Source organism: Coregonus lavaretus, assembly GCF_964263955.1.
Source record: "Coregonus lavaretus genome assembly, chromosome: 29".
Lineage (NCBI taxonomy): Eukaryota > Metazoa > Chordata > Actinopteri > Salmoniformes > Salmonidae > Coregonus > Coregonus lavaretus.
In genome coordinates, this window is record NC_140016.1 from 18,176,832 (window position 1) to 18,198,305 (window position 21,474).

General features: G+C 43.7%; 1 protein-coding gene across 1 annotated transcript; it reads right to left on the reverse strand.

Annotated features, from left to right (window-relative positions):
- Positions 1-217: 217 nt before the first annotated feature.
- Positions 218-21,012, reverse strand: LOC311105054 (uncharacterized protein). Its single transcript, XM_084147042.1, has 5 exons — positions 20,690-21,012; positions 20,046-20,384; positions 19,412-19,666; positions 1,442-1,555; positions 218-1,326 (listed from the first exon to the last, which is right to left on the reverse strand). The coding sequence occupies exons 1-5, from the start codon at positions 20,736-20,738 to the stop codon at positions 1,313-1,315; spliced, it is 771 nt and encodes a 256-aa protein (XP_084003168.1). The 5' UTR covers positions 20,739-21,012; the 3' UTR covers positions 218-1,312.
- Positions 21,013-21,474: the final 462 nt, after the last annotated feature.

The window sequence follows — 21,474 nt, forward strand, 5'->3', positions numbered from 1 at the left end:
CTTTTTTAATGCACTGTATGTTTTATAACATTTCAGTGGGCTGATAGAAAAGTCAGAAAACCCTGCATATAGTCACTTAGTTTGTCATGCTTTAAACAAAAAGTAGTAGATAATGAGAAGAGGTCCAGAATGTTAAATAATGTAGTAGATAATGAGAAATGAGGTCCAGACTGTTTCAAAACGTAGTAGATAATGAGAAATGAGGTCCAGAATGTTTCAAAAATTTGCTTGCTTTTATTATTTTCTATGTATTCAAAATCACACAAATACTTCAAATCAAAACATGATGAAGTTACAGTAAGAAGGGGAGTGTCTATGTTACAGTTTCCCAGATAAAAAGCCTTCCCAAACTCATACATTTCTGTTACTGTATATGACAAGCAACATAAAAGAAAACAATATACTGTACTATTCACTCCTTTGAAATGTTTAACAATAATGAACACTAGAATAGCCTGGCCTCGAGGGACCCCCCCTTCGAGACAATTTCTCTACCCCTGCACTCTGAGTTTTTGGCTTACTTGAGAATTTCATATCTATTGCTTCTGATATTGTTATGTACAGACTTTTGTCTCTTTCCAATGATATGTGACATTTGATTTGTCCGTTTTTTATATTCTTCTATATATTCCTTGCATTGCCTCCCTATTCGCCAGTCTCTAATCAACTACCTGTTTTCACCTGTTGCACCTGTTATGCACAGAAGGTGTCTCTCCTTAAGTACATGTCGTCATAATTTGTTTGTACAGCACTGATGAAGGCCTGAGGTCAAAATGTATGCTCAGTTTTTTGTTTAATAGCACCTTTTGTATTCTTTTGAGCATGGATTAAATTAAGTACATTATTTTTGCATCTCCTTGGGTTTTTCCTTTTCATGGTTTTGAGTGCAAGTACCTTTTGAACTCTACATATATGCTATCGCAAAAATAGTAATTTGTTCAGGTTTTTGAAGGTAACATTAGAATATGAAAGAAAATGTATTTTCAAAAACACAATAGAATTTTCATTAGTTTATGTAACTCTATGTACAAATAAAAAAACACTAAAACACTACAATTCAAGTGTTAAAAATCCATTAAATAAACACCATCACATAGATCATTAATTATTAACTTGTTACGGACAGGTCTTAAGGAACATTATGAAACTAAGAAAATGAATGTCAAAAGAACTGAATGGCATATTTTGAGTAAATATATTACTGTGCTTTGAGTTTGAGCTCCATTAAAATATTAAAACAGTGATAAGCAGTATAACATCATCATTAGTTATTAGTCATGGTCCCCATGGCAAGAGACTGCATACGCTCTGCTTACTCACCATCATCTGGAGAGAGAGAGAGGGGGAAAGACGGAGAGAGAGCGAATTAAGCATAATAATACAATTAAACTTATCAAACAAAATATGTTAAACAAAGGTACAATGGTGCATGGTTACTGACCTTGTTCTTGAGGACAGGTTTTCTTCTTGTAGAAACAGTATGATCCCAGACAGACTGTCAGCAGAATGAAGACTTCAGCAAGTTGGAAATAAACAAACACATTGGACCTTGGTCCTGGAGGACAGAAGTGAGACAGTGTAACACTTGAATTAAGAAATCAGCTAATTAATAAAATCCATTAAAAATAACTGCAGTAAGATCTGCTTTCAACATAAATCCTACCAGCCCTGAATGCTGAATGTTCTGTTAAAGGGAGACAGCAGTAAAATGATTTATTGTGGCTGGGACGTGTTGAGCAATTACTAAGGTTTCATGCCTCTTACCAATGGTTGCCTCTGTCACAGTTGTGTGGCCACTGTTGTAGGCTCAACACAGGGTATTATTAGCCTCAATCATCCACCCTGATATCTTTGTCCCTTCGGTTTATTGTTTTTGTAAAGTTGTGACAGTGTTTCCTTGCAAAGTTTGATTTATATACTTTTTGATTTTGGATCCTGCATCGCGGTTAGCCTCAGTTGCTGTGACTGCTACTATCTGTCCCGGGATTCTGCCAGACCAAAAAGCCTGAAGTTGTTTACCGTAGCTAGCTACTAGCCTAGCTGGTAGCTATCAGTATCAAGCTAGAAGGGTTTTCAACAAACAGCTTGAACACAGCCCGCGACGCGGTTAGCCCTTATGGCTGGGACCGCAGAGGTGTCCCACGCTAATTGTGGCTGTATTCCCTGCTGCCTGTTGCTTTTTCCCTGCAACCTGACCTGGCTGGAACTGCATTGTATAGCTACCAACATTAGCCAATGCTGCGACCAACAGTACGTGCAAAGACACGGCTTTCATTCTCACCACTGTGAGAGGATTTAAAGGAGGCGGCCACATATTTCTGCTTTTCGGATTTTGCAATTTGTGTGAGCTTTTTTTGTTCATTTAGTTGAGAAATTCCCTGTAATTAGAGAGACACAGAAGCCCAGCTAGCCTAGCTAGCCTAGCTAGCCTAGCAGTCTCAAATGGAGGTCCTTATTGAACATTTTCAATGCTACAGGAGCTGTGTTTATTTTTGCTTTATTCCAGGACAATGTGGACCGCCCAGACTTTCAATGTAGCAGTTGTTTGCTTGCAGAGGACTGCAGGGGCGAAGTGGCTTCCCCAATGAAAGAAGGCGCCGGAACCTCTTGATCCAGGGCGGCGAAGCTGTTTCTGTTCTGTGTCCGGTCCGGGCTTCAAATCTCCAAGGAGGCCCCTGTTGCCAGAGGTCGCTGTTTTCGACTTCCATGGCGAGTGACATATCTCCATGGCTGATTGGTAGGATCGAGAACAGGAACATCTCCCAAGTCATCCAGGAGCATCCTACTAGCTCCGTTCTCCAGGTGAAGGGGGAGACCCCTTCGGGGAGGGATCCCTGCAGAGTACCGGCCAGTCGGCAGTAGAGAACCAACACGTCAGCAACATTTCCATCAGACCAGAGCGGCATCCGGCTACTAGGGTAGAAGAAAAATAAAAAGTAGGCAGGCGTGGATTCCCCAGTAGCTTGGGTAGGTTAGCTATTTGTTTGCTAAGAGTAGCCACTTCGCCCCTGCAGTCCTCTGCAAGCAAACAGCTGCTACATTGAAAGTCTGGGCGGTCCACATTGTCCTGGAATAAAGCAAAAATAAACACAGCTCCTGTAGCATTGAAAATGTTCAATAAGGACCTCCATTTGAGACTGCCAGCCAGCTAGGCTAGCTAGGCTAGCTGGGCTTCCGTGTCTCTCTAATTACAGGGAATTTCTCAACTAAATGAACAAAAAGAGCTCACACAAATTGCAAAATCCGAAAAGCAGAAATATGTGGCCTCCTTTAAATCCTCTCACAGCTGTGAGCATGGAAGCAATGTCTTTGCATGTACTGTTGGTCGCAGCATCGGCTAATGTTGGTAGCTATACAACGCAGTTCCAGCCAGGTCAGGTTGCAGGGAAAAAGCAACAGGCAACAGGGAATACAGCCACAATTAGCGTGGGACACCTCTGCGGTCCCAGGCACAATCAATTATCTTCAGAGCTCCCACCCTCATCAGACCGTGCGGCTGTCTGAGACTCCAGCCCACTCATCATCCACAATGGATACCACAGCTGGCTCGGGTCCATCGGGCCCCATCGCCCTCGAGGGGTTTGCGAAACCACTCAAGGCAAAAGAACGGCCGGATCTCCTTAGCCATTGCACCAGCTGTCGTCATCGGCAGTTCTATTGTAAGAAACATCTTGGTTGCCGGGGCAAAAACCCTGTGCTTCCTGGACCACGAGTACAGGACATTACAAGGCTCCTTCCGACCATTCTATGACAGATGCCGGGAGCTGACGCTGTTGTAGTCCATGCGGTGTCAAACGACATCAGGAGGGCTAGCTCAGAACTTCTGAAAATTGATTTTTAAAAACTGATTCTAGCACTAAATTATTTCAGGTCCGGTACCATCGTTGGGCCGCGGGTGTGAAAGATTCAGCAGGCTACTGGCATTACACTCCTGGCTTAAAGATTACTGTAGATCTGTTGGAATCACGTTTATATATAACTTTGACACCTTCTGGAAACAGAAGATGCTCTACAGGAATGACGGAGTCCATCCAAATCATCATGGCTCCTGGACTCTGTCCACGCATTTCAAGGCCGCGTTGAGACAATGACTTATCAATGACCCAAGACCATCTCAGTTAATCCCTACCATTGTGTTGAATAGTTGTCATAATGCTGCAGCAAATGTACATTCTCCCAGGGGCATTGGCAGACACAATGTAAGTAATTTAATTTATGTCCCCCTAACTGCCCTGAATGCCTCTGTTGATCCTACAACTATTGTATGCAGTAATCATATGCCTATGAACCAGAGTTATACTGATAGCACTGAGGCGGTGTGACCTAGTAGGTAGTCCACTGTGTCATGACTTGCCCTCATAGGCTGAGGATAAAAAATGTCGGCTAGGCAAAGGTTTGAACACCCCCTTTCCTGGGGGCCAGTTTTATGACCAGTCGTAAATTCCTTGCAGAAACTTTATTTTCCATGCCTTGCAGTATTGGGAGAGGGAATTTCTTCCCGCCAAGACTCCAACATCCAAAAGTGGATAATGAAACAATATTCATTAAAGATGGTGGAACAACATAACTGTATCTGGGGGTGTACACTTCCCAGTTATGAGGTTTGCATCTAATTGTTGTATTAAACGAATGATTAAGTATAATAATACTTTTGTGAAGATAACAATGTGATTTTAGCATTCTAGATTTTTTTACAACATTTACATTTTAGTAATTTAGCAGACGCTCTTATCCAGAGCGACTTACAGTTAATGAGTTCATACATTATTTTTTATTTTTTTCATACTGGCCCCCCGTGGGAATCGAACCCACAACCCTGGTGTTGCAAACGCCATGTTCTACCAACTGAGCTACATCCCTGCCGGCCATTCCCTCCCCTACCCTGGACAACGCTGGGCCAATTGTACACTGCCCCATGGGTCTCCCGGTTGCGGCCGGCTACGACAGAGCCTGGATTAGACCACTGCGCCACTCGGGAGACCTGAAGCAAGGATATGCATATTCTTGATACCATTTGAAAGGAAACACTTTGAAGTTTGTGGAAATGTGAAATTAATGTAGGAGAATATAACACATTAGATCTGGTAAAAGTTCATACAAACAAAAAAACAGGGTGTTTTTTTGTTCCATCATCTTTGATATGCAAGAGACAATATAATATTATTAACAACATAACACGTAGTTTTTTTTTTTGAGGTCGTGTTTTTCTCTGGCTGGAGGTAAGCAGGAGGTAAGCTACATGTAGTGTTGAGTAAAGCTTAACCATGTGTTAGATCGTAGGTAGGTAGTTAGCTGTAGTTAGGTATTGTATTTATTGTAGGTTAGTATTGTTGTTTTTGTAGGTTTCCGTGGGTAATTGTGGGTTAGTATCGAGGCACGAGGCTAGCTAGCTAGCGGGTAGCTACTGGTAACGATTAGCAACGCTGGAGAGCTGGTTCCAATGGTAATGTAGTCCTAGCCAACGTTTAACTTTTGCTTAACCATGTATTAGATCGTAGGTAGGTAGTTAGCTGTAGTTAGGTATTGTATTTATTGTAGGTTGGTGCTGTTGTTATTGTAGCTTTCCGTGGGTAGTTGTAGGTTAGTATCGAGGCACGAGGCTAGCTAGCTAGCGGGTAGCTACTGGTAACGATTAGCAACGCTGGAGAGCTGGTTCCAACGTTTAATTTTTTATTTTTATTTTGCTGCGTTGTGAAGGGAACTCGACACGGACTTGAATTGTCTGTTTGGTGTGCTGACACACTCTTGGCAGTTTGTTGTGGCCAGGTGTTGATGCTAAGTTGTGTGCTAATGGATGCTAGCTTGCAGGTTGGCTACGGCGTCATAGCTAGGCTTCGTGGGTTGTTGTGGGTAGCTACTGTGTCTTGGCAGTGTCCTCGGCCGTGCCGGCTGTAGCACGAAGCTAGCTAGCTAGCCGTTCTTCAAACAGAGTCAACACAGTGGCCATTGCTAGCTACCAACATGACCAGCTGGCTGTACTGTAGTAGCTAACCACAATATACTTGTCCTAGCTAGCCAACGTCTAATCATTGCTGCGTCATGAAAGGAACTTGACACAGACACGAATGATCTGTTTAGTGTGTTATCACATTATTGGTGGTTTGTTGTGACCAAGTGTTGGTGCTAAACGGTGTGTTATTGTTATTGGATGCTAGTCTGCTAGCTGGCTATGGTGTCATAGTTGGCTAGCTGAACAAAGTGGGCTGAGTCTATTCCTTTAAACATTGAACCGCTGTGGTTCACAACAATTCTGATTTCCAAAGGCGGAAGTTGGGAGAGTTTTTTTTTTTTTTTGTTCGGGTGGTTCAGTGAAACAATTTTAGTTTCTGAGGTAGAAGTTTTTGGTAAGGGAGGCCCTGCTCTCTCCGCTCCCAGATGCTTAGTCCATTTCATTCCGATCTCCTCTGCATTTTTGTAGCCATTTGCTACAGCCTGTCAACTATGCCTCTGCCTATCCCTGTTCTCTCCTCTCTGCACAGGCTACACAAACGCACCACACCGCGTGGCTGCTGCCTCTCCAACCTGGTGGTCCCTGCACGCACCACCCACGTGGAGTTCCAGGTCGCAGGCAGCCTCTGGAACTGCCGTTCTGCTGCCAACAAAGCTGACTTCATCCCAGCCTATGCCAACCTCCAGTCCCTCGACTTCCTGGCGCTGACGGAAACATGGATCACCACTGAAAACACCGCTACTCCTACTGCTCTCTCCTCGTCTGACCATGTGTTCTCGCATACCCCGAGAGCATCTGGTCAGAGGGGTGGTGGTACAGGAATCCTCATCTCTCCCAAGTGGACATTCTCAATTTTTCCCCTAACCCATCTGTCTATCTCCTCATTTGAATTCCATGCTGTCACAGTCACTAGCCCATTTAAGCTTAATATCCTTGTCATCTATCGCCCTCCAGGTTCCCTTGGAGAGTTCATCAATGAGCTTGACGCCTTGATAAGTTCCTTCCCTGAGGATGGCTCACCCCTCACAGTTTTGGGGGATTTCAACCTCCCTATGTCCACATTCGACTCATTTCTCTCTGCCTCCTTCTTTCCACTCCTCTCCTCTTTTGACCTCACCCTCTCACCGTCCCCCCCTACTCACAAGGCAGGCAATACGCTTGACCTCATCTTCACTAGATGCTGCTCCTCTACTAATCTCACTGCAACTCCCCTCCAAGTCTCCGACCACTACTTTGTTTCCTTTTCTCTCTCACTCTCCTCCCACACTACTCACTCTGCCCCTACACAGATGGTAATGCGCCGCCGCAACCTTCGCTCTCTCTCTCCCACTACTCTCTCCTCCTCCATCCTATCATCTCTTCCCTCTGCTCAATCCTTCTCCCTCCAATCTCCTGATTCTGCCTCCTCAACCCTCCTCTCCTCCCTTTCTGCATCCTTTGACTCTCTGTGTCCCCTATCCTCCCGGCCGGCTCGGTCCTCCCCTCCAGCTCCGTGGCTTGATGACTCATTGCGAGCTCACAGAACAGAGCTCCGGGCAGCGGAGCGGAAATGGAAGAAAACTAAACTCCCTGCCGACCTGGCATCTTTTCACTCCCTCCTCTCTACATTTTCTTCATCTGTTTCTGCTGCTAAGGCCACTTTCTACCACTCTAAATTCCAAGCATCTGCCTCTAACCCTAGGAAGCTCTTTGCCACATTTTCCTCCCTCCTGAATCCCCCCCCCCCCCCCCCCCCCTCCTCTCTCTCTGTGGATGACTTCGTCAACCACTTTGAAAAGAAGGTTGACGACATCCGATCCTCGTTTGTTAAGTCTAATGACACTGCTGGTCCTGCTCACACTGCCCTACCCTATGCTTTGACTTCTTTCTCCCCTCTCTCTCCAGATAAAATCCTGCGACTTGTGACTGCAGGCCGCCCAACAACCTGCCCGCTTGACCCCATCCCCTCCTCCCTTCTCCAGACCATCTCCGGTGACCTTCTCCCCTACCTCACCTCGCTGATCAACTCATCCTTGACCGCTGGCCATGTCCCTTCCGTCTTCAAGAGAGCGAGAGTTACTCCCCTTCTCAAAAAACCAACACTTGACCCCACTGATGTCAACAACTACAGACCAGTATCCCTTCTTTCTTTTCTTTCCAAAACTATTGAGCGTGCCGTCTTTAGCCAACTCTCCTGCTATCTCTCTCAGAATGACCTTCTTGATCCAAACCAATCAGGTTTCAGGACTGGTCATTCAACTGAGACTGCTCTTCTCTGTGTCACGGAGACTCTCCGCACTGCTAAAGCTAACTCTCTCTCCTCTGCGCTTGTCCTTCTAGACCTGTCTGCTGCCTTTGATACTGTGAACCATCAGATCCTCCTCTCCACCCTCTCCGAGATGGGCATCTCCGGCGCGGCTCACTCCTGGATTGCGTCCTACCTGACCGGTCGCTCCTACCAAGTGGCGTGGCGGGAAGCTGTCTCCGCACCACGTGCTCTCACCACTGGTGTCCCCCAGGGATCGGTTCTGGGCCCTCTCCTTTTCTCCCTATACACCAAGTCACTTGGCTCTGTCATATCCTCACATGGCCTTTCCTATCACTGCTACGCTGATGATACACAACTAATCTTCTCCTTTCCCCCTTCTGATAACCAGGTGGCGAATCGCATCTCTGCATGTCTGGCAGACATATCAGTATGGATGACGGATCACCACCTCAAGCTGAACCCTGGCAAGACGGAGCTGCTCTTCCTCCCGGGGAAGGACTGCCCGTTCCATGATCTCGCCATCACGGTTGACAACTCCGCTGTGTCCTCCTCCCAGAGTGCGAAGAGCCTAGGCGTGACCCTGGACAACACCCTGTCGTTCTCCGCCAACATCAAGGCGGTGACCCGCTCCTGCAGGTTCATGCTCTACAACATTCGGAGAGTGCGACCCTGCCTTACACAGGAAGCGGCGCAGGTCCTGGTCCAGGCACTTGTCATCTCCCGTCTGGACTACTGCAACTCGCTGTTGGCTGGGCTCCCTGCCTGTGCCATTAAACCCCTACAACTCATCCAGAATGCCGCAGCCCGTCTGGTGTTCAACCTTCCCAAGTTCTCTCACGTCACCCCCCTCCTCCGCACACTCCACTGGCTTCCAGTTGAAGCTCGCATCCGCTACAAGACCATGGTGCTTGCCTATGGAGCAGTGAGGGGAACGGCACCTCTGTACCTTCAGGCTCTGATCAGTCCCTACACCCAAACGAGGACATTGCGTTCATCCACCTCTGGCCTGCTGGCTCCCCTTCCTCTGCGGAAGCATAGCTCCCGCTCAGCCCAGTCAAAACTGTTCGCTGCTCTGGCACCCCAATGGTGGAACAAGCTCCCTCACGACGCCAGGACAGCGGAGTCACTCACCACCTTCCGAAGACATTTGAAACCCCACCTCTTTAAGGAATACCTGGGATAGGATAAAGTATTCCTTCTAATCCCCCCCCCCCCCCCCCCCCAATTGTAAAGTGGTTATCCCACTGGCTATAGGGTGAACGCACCAATTTGTGAGTCGCTCTGGCTAAGAGCGTCTGCTAAATGACGTTAATGTGCCCTTGAGCAAGGCACTTAACCCTAATTGTTCCTGTAAGTCGCTCTGGTTAAGAGCGTCTGCTAAATGACTAAAATGTAAATGTAATAATATTGCAGTTTAGGCGCAATTTAGATGTCGGCCACTAGATGGCAGCAGTGTGTGTGCAACGTTTCAGATTGATCCAGTGAAGCATTGCAATACTGGACTATTTTGTATCAAGTCTGCCCAAATGTGCCGCATTGGTCAATTGAAACATTTAAGTTCATGAGATGAGATGATTGTTTTCCATATTGATTTGTTCTCAGTCAGTGGCCACGCCCAGATGAGCACAAACCTGATGGAATGTCCCTTTTACCCAAAGTGCATAAAAAGCCTTGAAAAACAAATTAACATTAGACCAGGAAGCCCCACGGCTTAATATGGTTGAATTTCTACAAGACCAGCAGACGTGAAGCGTGAGCTAAACGTTACAAAATGGTTTAAAACTACAACTCAATTACCAAAGGCAGACCAAGCAGATTGCGGTACAAGCCAGATGTTGCAAATGGTTGAATTTCTACCAGACCAGGACGAGTGAAGCTGAAGCTACACGTTACAAAATGACTAGACCAGAAAGACCAGAAAACGTGAGTCGACACGTTTGAAATGGAGAAACTCTGAAACTCTCAACCTCTACACGAGGTAAAGAAGAAGACAACAATGCACTAGACCTTATCATCTCAGTCTGCAGCTGGCATGTATAGTCGTCTAGAGAACTTTCACTAAAGACACGAGTTGGGAAGGACAAACCCTTTCCGACAACCGCTGGTACATCTGACATATCCTTTCTAACCACCACTACGACCAGAAACTCCACCAAGGACATTGGGATCTCTGGTGGGCAAACCAGAGTCCTACATCATCAACTCAACTATCGAGGAGAGCTACACGTAAATACATGTTGTATTTATAATCCGAATGAGCATTTAGTGGGTTTTAAGCATTTGTATATCCATGAGCGTAGTTTCCAAAGTATCCACGATAGTTTGAATCTCTGTCTCTCCCTTCCACTCTGACCCTCCTTCTACCCAAGCATTCATGCTATTGTTAGTCCAGTCCTCTAGGGACCTGTTTTCATTGTATTACGTTAGTAACCAATAACCTATGTGTGTGTGTGTGTTTGTATTGTGTTATTATTTAGTTAGTTAGTAAATAAATAATTAAGCCAATTTGTGTATTGCTGATTCATCAATAAGGTTAGGGTTCTTGTAAGTTCAAGGATTATGAGACGTTCCGAATGAGACTGATAAGAGGTAATTATTTAATAAGTGACTGTTATCGATATATAACATTTATATATTCTAAAAGTTTAATTCAGGAGATGGTAACTCGTTAAACAACTTCTTCCATGGTGCCCCAAATTCCTAATTAATTAATTGTTACATGATACATTTAATCAAGTGACAATTAAACATAGTTAGGTGATTCGATAAATAACAGTCATACATTAAAGTAAGTCACATCACAACAACAATGTGAAGCTCACCCTGCACTATCAGCTCAAATGTAAATAACATGAGCATGTCTACTTCTGATAAGCTTCCTAGTAAAGCAATACAAACAATCAAGCATCCCAGAAAAGGGCTAAACATAGCCTACATTAACATACAGTGCATTCGGAAAGTATTCAGACCCCTTGACTTTTTCCACTTTTTGTTACATTACAGCAGTATTCTAAAGTTGATTACATTATTTATTTCCTCATCAATTTACACAAACATTTATTTAAATAAGTATTCAGACCCTTTGCTATGAGATTTGAAATTGAGCTCAGGTGCATCCTGTTTCCATTGATCGTCCTTGAGATGTTTCTACAAGTTGATTGGGCATGATTTGGAAAGGCACACACCTGTCTATATAAGGTCCCACAGTTGACAGTGCATGTCAGAGCAAAAACCAAACCATGATGTCGAAGGAATTGTCCGTAGAGCTCCGAGATAGGATTGTGTTGAGGCACAGATCTGGGGAAGGGTACCTAAACATTTCTGCAGCATTGCAGGTCTCCAAGAACACAGTAGCCTCCATCGTTCTTAGATGGAAGAAGTTTGGAACCACCAAGACTCTTCGTAGAGCTGGCCACCCGGCCAAACTGATCAATCGGGGGAGAGGAGCCTTGGTCAGGGAGTTGACCAAGAACCTGATGGTCACTCAAAAAGAGCTCCAGAGTTCCTCTGTGGAGATGGGAGAACCTTCCAGAAGGACAACCATCTCTGCAGCACTCCACCAATCAGGCCATTATGGTAGAGTGGCCAGACAGAAGCCACTCCTCAGTAAAAGGCACATGACAGCACCTAAATAGACCATGAGAAACAAGATTCTCTGGTCTGATGAAACCAAGATTGAACTCTTTGGCCTGAATGACAAGCGTCATGTCTGGAGGAAACCTGGCACCATCCCTATGGTGAAGCATGGTGGTGGCAGCATCATGCTGTGGGGATGTTTTTCAGCGGCAGGGACTGGGAGACTAGTCAGGATCGAGGGAAAGACAAATGGCGTAAAGTACAGAGAGATCCTTGGTGAAAACCTGCTCCAAAGCACTCAGGATTGACCATAAGCACACAGCCAAGTCTCTGAACATCTTTGAGTGGTCCAGGCAGAGCCCGGACTTGAACCCAATCGAACATCTCTGGAGAGACCTCAAAATAGCTTTGCAGTGACGCTCTCCATCCAACTTGACAGAGCTTGAGAAGATCTGCAGAGAAGAAATGGAGAAACTCCCCAAATACAGGTGTTCCAAGCTTGTAGCATCATTCCCAAGAAGACTTGAGGCTGTAATTGCTGCCAAAGGTGCTTCAACAAAGTACTGAGTAAAGGCTCTGAATCCTTAAGTAAATGTAATATTTATATATTTTTTGTTTATGCATTTGTCATTATTGACTATTGTGTGTAGATTGATTAGGGGAAAAAAAACGATTTAATCAATTTTAGAATAAGGCTGCAACGTAACAAAATGTGGAAATAGTCAAGGGGTCTGTGTACTTTCCGAATGCACTGTATGTAGCTTAAGAAACAAGGTTTATGAAATCAATAACTTGCTAGTAACAGATGACATTCATATTCTGACTATCTGTGAAACTCACTTAGATAATTCCTTGATAATACAGTGGAAGCAATTCATGGTTATAACATCTACAGAAAAGACAGAAATGCCAAAGGGGCGGTTTTGCAGTCCATATTCATAACCACATTCCTGTAAAGCTTAGAGATGATCTCATATTAAATACTGTTGAAGTAATATGGCTAAAGGTTCATCTGCCTCAGCTAAAGCCCATTATTGTGGGAATCTGCTATAGACCAAGTGCTAACAGTCAGTATATGGATAATATGTGTGAAATTAAATCAAATCAAATGTTATTGGTCACATACACATATTTAGCATATGTTATTGCGAGTGTAGCAAAATGCTTGAGTTGCTAGCTCCAACAATGCAGTAGTATCTAACAATTCACAACAATACACACAAATCTAAAAGTAAAAGAATGGAATTAAGATATATATAAATATTAGGACTAGCAATGTCGGAGTGGCATTTACTAAAATACCGTAGAATAGAATACAGTATATACAAATGAAATGAGTAAAGCAGTATGTAAACATTATTAAAGTGACTAGTGTTCCATTATTAAAGTGACCAGGTTTTCCATGGCTATAGGGCAACAGACTCTAAGGTGCAGGGTTGAGTAACCGGGTGGTAGCCTGCTAGTGTTGGCTATTTAACAGTCTGATGGCCTTGAGATAGAAGCTGTTTTTCAGTCTCTCGGTCCCAGCTTTGATGCACCTGTACTGACCTCGCCTTCTGGATGGTAGCGGGGTGAACAGGCCGTGGCTCGGGTGGTTGATGTACTTGATAATTGTTTTGTTCTTCCTGTGACGTCGGGTGCTGTAGGTGTCCTGGAGGGCAGGCAGTGTGCCCCCGGTAATGCGTTGGGCAGATCGCACCACCCTCTGGAGAGCCCTGCGGTTGCAGGCGGTGCAGTTGCCATACCAGGCGGTGATACAGCCCGTCAGGACGTTCTCAACTGCTTGGAGGGTACTGTGGTCCCGTCGATGTAGATAGCAGAGGGAGCACGCCCCTGTTTCCTAAAGTCCATGATCAGCTACTTTGTTTTGTTGACATTGAGGGAGAGATTATTTTCCTGGCACCATTCCACCAGGGCCCTCACCTCCTCCCTGTAGGCTGTCTCGTCATTGTTGGTAATCAGGCCTACTACTGTTGTGTCGTCTGCAAACTTGATGATTGAGTTGGAGTCGTGTGTGGCCACGCAGTCATGGGTGAACAGGGAATTCAGGAGGGGGCTGAGCATGCACTCTTGTGGGGCCCCTGTGTTGAGGATCAGCGAAGTGGAGATGTTGTTTCTTACCTTCAACACCTGGGGGCGGCCTTCAGGATGTCCAGGACCCAGTTGCACAGGACGGGGTCAAGACCCAGGGCCCCGAGCTTAATGGTGAGATTGGAGGGTACTATGGTGTTGAAGGCTGAGCCATAGTCAATGAACAGCATTCTTACATAGGTATTCCTCTTGTCCTCTGTAGCTCAATTGGTAGAGCATGGCGCTTGTAACGCCAGGGTAGTGGGTTCGATCCCTGGGACCACCCATACGTAAAAATGTATGCACACATGACTGTAAGTCGCTTTGGATGAAAGCGTCTGCTAAATGGCTTATTATTATTATTGTCCAGATGGGATAGGGCAGTGTGCAGTGCGATGCGATTTCATCGTCTGTGGATCTATTGGGGCGGTATGCAAATTGAAGTGGGTCTAGGGTGTCAGGTAAGGTAGAGGTGATATGATCCTTAACTAGCCTCTCAAAGCACTTCATGATGACAGAAGTGTGTGCTACGGGGCGATAGTCATTTTGTTCAGTTTGCTTTCTTGGGTACAGGAACAATGATGGACATCTTGAAGCAAGTGGGGACAGCAGACTGGGATAGGGAGAGATTGAATATGTCCGTAAACACTCCAGCCAGATGGTCTGCGCATGCTCTGAGTACGCTGCTAGGGACGTCGTCTACGCCAGCAGCCTTGCGAGGGTTAACACGCTTAAATGTCTTACTCATGTCGGCCACGGAGAACAAGAGCTCACAGTCCTTGGGAGCGGGCTGCGTCGGTGGCACTCTGTTATCCTCAAAGCGGGCGAAGGTGTTTATCTTGTCCGGGAGCAAGAAGTCGGTGTCCGCGACGTGGCTTGTTTTCACTTTGTAATCCGTGATATTCTGTGGACCCTGCCACATACGTCTCGTGTCTGAGCCGTTGAATTGCGACTCCACTTTGTCTCTGTACTGATGTTTTGCCTGTTTGATTGCCTTATTGAGGGAATAACTACACTGTTTGTATTCAACCATATTCCCAGTCACCTTGCCATGGTTAAATGCGGTGGTTCGCGCTTTCAGTTTTGCGCGAATACTGTCATCTATCCACGCTTTCTGTTTTGGGTAGGTTTTAATAGTCACAGTGGGAACAACATCCCCTATACACTTCCTGATGAACTCAGTCACCATGTCCGTGTATATGTCCATTTATTCTCAGAGGCTACCCAGAAGATATCCCAGTCCGCGTGATCAAAACAATCTTGAAGCATGGATTCTGATTTGTCAGTTGTCGGACCAGCATTGAATAGACCTTAGCACGGGTACTTCCTGTTTGAGTTTCTGCCTATGGGAAGGGAGGAGCAAAATGGAGTGGTGATCTGATTTGACGAATTGAGGACGGGGGAGGGCCTTGTAGGCACCCCGGAACGGGGAATAACAGTGGTTCAGTGTTTTAGCAGCGCGAGTACTACAGTCAATGTGTTGATAGGATTTTCGGTGGCGTTTTCCTCAAATTTGCTTTGTTAAAATCCCCAGCTACAATAAATGCGGCCTCAGGATATGTGGTTTCCAGTTTGCACAAAGTTCAGTGTAGTTCCTTGAGGGCCGTCGTGGTATCGGCTTGAGGGGGAATATATATGGCTGTGACTATAACCGAAGATAATTATCTTGGGAGGTAATACGGTCTGCATTTGATTGTGAGGTATTCCAGGTCGGGTGAACAAAAGGACTTGAGTTTCTGTACGTTATCACAATCACAGCATGAGTAGTTAATCATGAAACATACACCACCGCCTTTCTTCTTCCCGGAGAGTTCTTTATTCCTGTCTGCGCAATGTATTGAGCACCCAGCTGGCTGTATGGATGGGGACAGTATATCCGGAGAGAGTCATGATTCCGTGAAACAGGGTATGTTACAGTCCCTGATGTCTCTCTGGAAGGAGATCCTCGCCCTGAGCTCGTCTACTTTATTGTCCGGAGACTGGACATTAGCGAATAATATACTCGAAGTCCACTCCGAATACCTCTTCTCCGCTGGCGGCGATTTGGAGATGCCTCTTTGATAAGTTCAATTGCCCTGGGGTGTACAAATAAAGGATCCAATTTGGGAAAGTCATATTCCTGGTCATAATGCTGGTGAGTTACCGCCGCTCTGATATCCAAATGTTATTTCCGGGTGTATGAAATAACACAAAAAACATTCTGGGCTAATAATGTAAGAAATAACACACAAAAAAACAACATACAGCAAAGTTCCTTAAGAGCTAGAAACGGAGCTGCGATGTCTGTCGGCGCCATCTTGCCATCTTGCTTGATAATTGATGTGATATCAACAGAGAGGTATATTTTCTTGGTGATTTCAATCTTGACTGGCTTTCATCAAGCTGCCCACTCAAGAAAAAGCTTCAAACTGTAACCAGTGCCTGCTACCTGGTTCAGGTTATCAGTCAACCTACCAGGGTAGTTACAAACAGCAAAGGAATGAAAACATCAACATGTATTGATCACATCTTTACTAATGCTGTAGAAATTTGCTTTAAAGCAGTATCCAGATCGATCAGATGTATTGATCACAATATAGTAGCTATATATAGGAAAACCAAAGTTCCAATTGCTGGGCCTAATATAGTGTATAAGAGGTCATACAATAAGTTTTGTAGTGATTCTTATGTTGATAATGTAAAGAATATTTGCTTGTCTGTGTTGGGCAAAAATAGTAAAACCCCATTTACTGGCTCAAATAGCCAACCAATCAGCCTGTTACCAAACCTTAGTCAACTTTTGGAAAAAATTGTGTTTGACCAGATACAATGCTATTTTACAGTAAACAAATTGACAACAGACTTTCAGCACGCTTATAGTGAAGGACATTCAACAAGCACAGCACTTCCACAAATAACTGATTATTGGCTGAGAGAAATTGATAATAGAAGACTTCAGTGATTGTTTTGAAATTATCGATCATAGTCTGCTGCTGGAAAAACTTGTTTTATGGCTTTACACCCCCTGCTATATTGTGGATAAAGAGTTACCTGTCTAATAGAACACAGAAGATGTTCTTTAATGGAAGCCTCTCCAACATAATCCAGGTAGAATCCGGAATTCCCATTACTTTTTACAATCTTTACTAACGACATGCCACTGGCTTTGAGTAAAGCCATTGTGTCTATGTATGCGGATGACTCAACACTATACACATCAGCTACTACAGCGACTGAAATGACTGCAACACATAACAAAGAGCTGCAGTTTTTTTCAGATTGTTTGGCAAGGAATAAGTTAGTCCAAAATATTTCAAAAAATAAAAGCATTGTATTTGGGACAAATCATTCACTAAACCCTAAACCTCAACTAAATATTGTGATGAATAATGTTGAAATTGGGCAAGTTGAGGTGACTAAACTGCTTGGAGTAACCCTGGAATGTAAACTGTCATGGTCAAAACGTGTTTATACAACAGTATCTAAGAGGGGGAGAAGTCTGTCCATAATAAAGCGCTGCTCTGCCTTCTTAACAACACTATCAACAAGGCAGGTCCTACAGGCCCTAGTTTTGTCGCAGCTGGACTACTGTTCAGTCATGTGGTCAGGTGCCACAAAGAGGGAATTAGGACAATTACAATTGGCTCAGAACAGGGCAGCATGACTGGCCCTTAAATGTACATGGAGAGCTAACATTAATAATATGCATGTCAATCTCACATGGCTCAAAGCGGAGGAGAGATTGACAATAATATAATCTGCCATTTAGCAGATGCTTTTATCCAAAGCGACTTACAGTCATGCGTGCATACATTTTTACGTATGGGTGGTCCCGGGGATTGAACCCACTACCCTGGCGTTACAAGCATCATGCTCTACCAATTGAGCTACAGAGGACCACAAGCTGTTTAAACTACTAGCACACAGTTTGGACACCCATGCATACCCCACAAGACATGCCACCAGAGGTCTCTTCACAATCCCCAAGTCCAGAACAGACTATGGTAGGCGAACAATACTACATAGAGCAATGACTACATGGAATTATATTCCACATCAGCTAACTGATGCAAGTAGTAGAATCACATTTTCAAACACATAAAAATACACCTTATGGACCAAAGGGTACTGTGAGAAACACACAAACGCTACCACATGCACACTACACACACGTACATTGTAATATTGTTGTGTGGTGGTATTCTACATTTTGTATTGCAGATATGTAGTGGTGTAATAATGTTATATGATGTACTGTTTATCTTTTGTTTTATGTGTGATGTACGGGCCTTAATGTGTTTGGACCCCAGGAAGACTAGCTGCTGCCTTGGCAACAGCTAATGGGGATCTGTATTAAATATAAATACATACAGTTAACATATATGAACCCTGGTGGCAATAAAACATTTTAAGGAATCACTTATCTGAGTTGAGAAGTGACAAATGCTACGATGCTGCTACTCCAAGAGGGTCGTTCCATGAAATAATCCCTTTTGGGTAGTGTAACTTGGTGATTTATTTTATTTATTTCACCTAATTTTAACACTATGTCATAAAGAGCACATGTTCAAATTAACTTTAAAAACATTTTCCCACCTCTAGAGGTTAAATACCAAAAAAATACTATGGTAAGTGCCTTTTAAGTGTCAAATAACGTAACAGGGTTGACCGTAAAAGGGTTGACCATAACAGGGTTGACGATTTCATCTTAAATCAGCCATAAATCCCCTTGTGACAGAAGGAATGAAAGCTTGTTGTGTGCAACAGGGAGGGGCAATTGAATGCAAACTTCACAACAACAACAATAAATTGTTACAAAAAAAATATCCTGTCTATGGGTAACAGGGTTGACATGTTATACTGGACCCACTCTGTTCTTCACCACAAAACTGGCCAGAAAGAGTGGAACCAGCTCACCTGCTTTTACACTGTGATTTGACTATTAGATGTTTAATTATTTAAAAAGGAATAGTTTCACCATATTAAAGCAAGAGTTCATTTCAGTTAACAGTGTTGATCTTAAAATGAAGGACAGGTTTTATTTAAACCTGAAAATGAATCATTAATCACATGAATAAAGAAACATCTTCAGAAATGACTTTGTCAAAGTAATAGAATAACTAGGGCTTTACAATGATGGTAAACATTTGGAAACATTTTAACATTAAGTGGGTTAACATCTTCCTAGAAGTCACAGAGGGTGACAGAGGCACATGTCAAAATGCTGCATTTTAGCACTTTAGCAAGTCTTTATTCATATAAAAAATCTGATTTACTGAATTCTCCATGTGGTCTATATTAAAGAAAAGGTCATGCCCCGGGCCCTCACCAGTGGAGGTTTTACTGGTGGGGGCCTCAGTCACAGTCGCCACTGTTGTAGGCTCAACACACAGGATACTGCCAGTGGCATTCACCCACTCTGATATCTTTGTCCCGTTGGATGAGGTGCAGCTAACATATATGAGCCCTGTAGGCAATCCAAATTAACAGTAATCACATGCGTATCTGAATTACATGTAAATACTGGCAAATGGATAATGCTGTTTCTAAACAGGTCAATTTTCATTGTTAATTAAACAGTAGATTACCTGGACAGTGTGAGATTATCTTGCTGACAGCAACACTGCTGATGTTGTTTCTGATGGTACAGGTGAGATCTCCAGACAGGCCTTTCTTCAGAGTGATGGTGTTTGTCTCGTTATCAGAAGAGGCCTCAGTGTCTCTCAGTGTCTGTCCATCCAGAGTCCAGCTGTACTGGGGACCGTCCCCCTCAGAGGAGCAGGACACCCTCATCTCTCCATGGGACAGACACTCAGAGGACAGCTGAGGAGAGGACACTGGAGCTGTGGGGGAAGAAGGATATGTAACTGTAGTAAGTGGGCAAAACACATTAGAACACAACACCAGCCATTCTTCTTGAAAGCCATAGAAGATACTGTAGTCAACAGGAGGAGCAGATTTATGATACACAATGACGGCATTTCAAATAACCAACAGATGATTTAATGTTGATGGATGTGGTTATGACTATGTACCAACTACAGTAGCCTATGAAACAAAAATGACTCCATGGTTACACATAAAATGCATTTCTCATTATTTTGATTATTAGGTAGTCACATATTTTTTGTTTAGCCAAAGAGAAATATGTAGAGCTTGTCAAAGTTATCATTTGTAATAATTATTTGACAACATTAACTTTATAAAGAGTTAGTTAATTACCTTCGATGAACAGTTGTAGTCCACTGAGGCTGATTGCTTCCCCTTTCAAATCAAATGTATCTAGCAGGTATTTACCAGAATCATTCCTTGTTGTGTTATTTAACCTAAATGTCCCATTGTTTGTAAAGAAGTGTCTTCTGTCTTTAATGGGGCTGTTTTTTATTACCAGTTTGTTATTCCTCATTCTGAATATCTCTTCTTTAGTAACAATTGTGCCTTTCCAAAATATGAGTTGATCATTTCCCGTGGCATTAGTGATCAGCTGGAGATAGACAGTTCCTCCCAGAGCTCCATAACACTGAGATCCGTCCTGTCTAGCATCACAGGAAGTCTCCAAGCCTGAAGATCAAGAAGAAAAATAGACACGGTAGTGACTATCACTGTTCTAACCCATATCTACATGTATTATTTTTCAGATGAGGATACAAGCGACTAATAGTATAACCAAACCAACAGCATCAACGTAATAGAGAACAGAAGTCAGTGATCATTATAATGGGACAGTGAGTAAAGAGACAGTCTCTAAGTGTTCTGAATATTGTCTATCATCATCCGTCATTTCTGCTACATGATATACAAGACTCCTTATATTATATTCTGCATAAAAGAAGAGGGAAACCAACACATATAAAGTTGTTTCTTACCATGAGACACTCCTGCTGAGATCACCAACAGTCCTAAAACAGCCTCCATGTCTCTTTAGGGTCTCAGTTTATCAAATGAACCTTCAGTACTTCAACAAAGTCCTCTATTTTCTATTCAGAGCTGAATTTCCATAACCTGGCAATGTTTTACAGCAAAAACAAAACCAATGCAAGAATAGTTTGAGAGACAGCTGTTCCTGCCACTCAGAATAGTTTTTCCAGTTTGTGACAAGCAAAAGAAGAAGTGTAATTGTAACCCTATTCATAGGTTCTGACTCACAGGAGAAAATCACACCCAGGGCTTGACTAACAACACCAGTACTAACTCCCCTCAGACCCTAAAGAGGAAGAGCCACGTCAAAGTTTCACTTCTTCATTATATAAAAAGCCAGGCTCGCTACATGTCTCCTGTGTGATGGATTTAGACAAGAAATCAAATACAGTATGTGATAAGTGAGGCTACTTTTGAGAGATGTTGGCGCCTGATTCGTTGTGTCAGGGCAGAGGTCAGCTCTCACACACTGCTGTCCAACACTGACATGAAGACACTGCCTTCTTCACAATTAGTATGTGCTTTCACTCCATTTTAGATTGTGATAATTTGAAAAAGAAATTAAGAACTGAGAGAGATAGAAAGACAGGAATTTGAGAGGAGGAGAGGTGAGAGAAATAAGAAGTGAAACAGAGAGGACCAGTAGATCAAAGTACAATGTTTCCCTAATAGTGGTTTGTGACTCTCTGGTGTCTTCGACCGGCTGCAACTGATTCCTTTTGGGTTGAAGCTG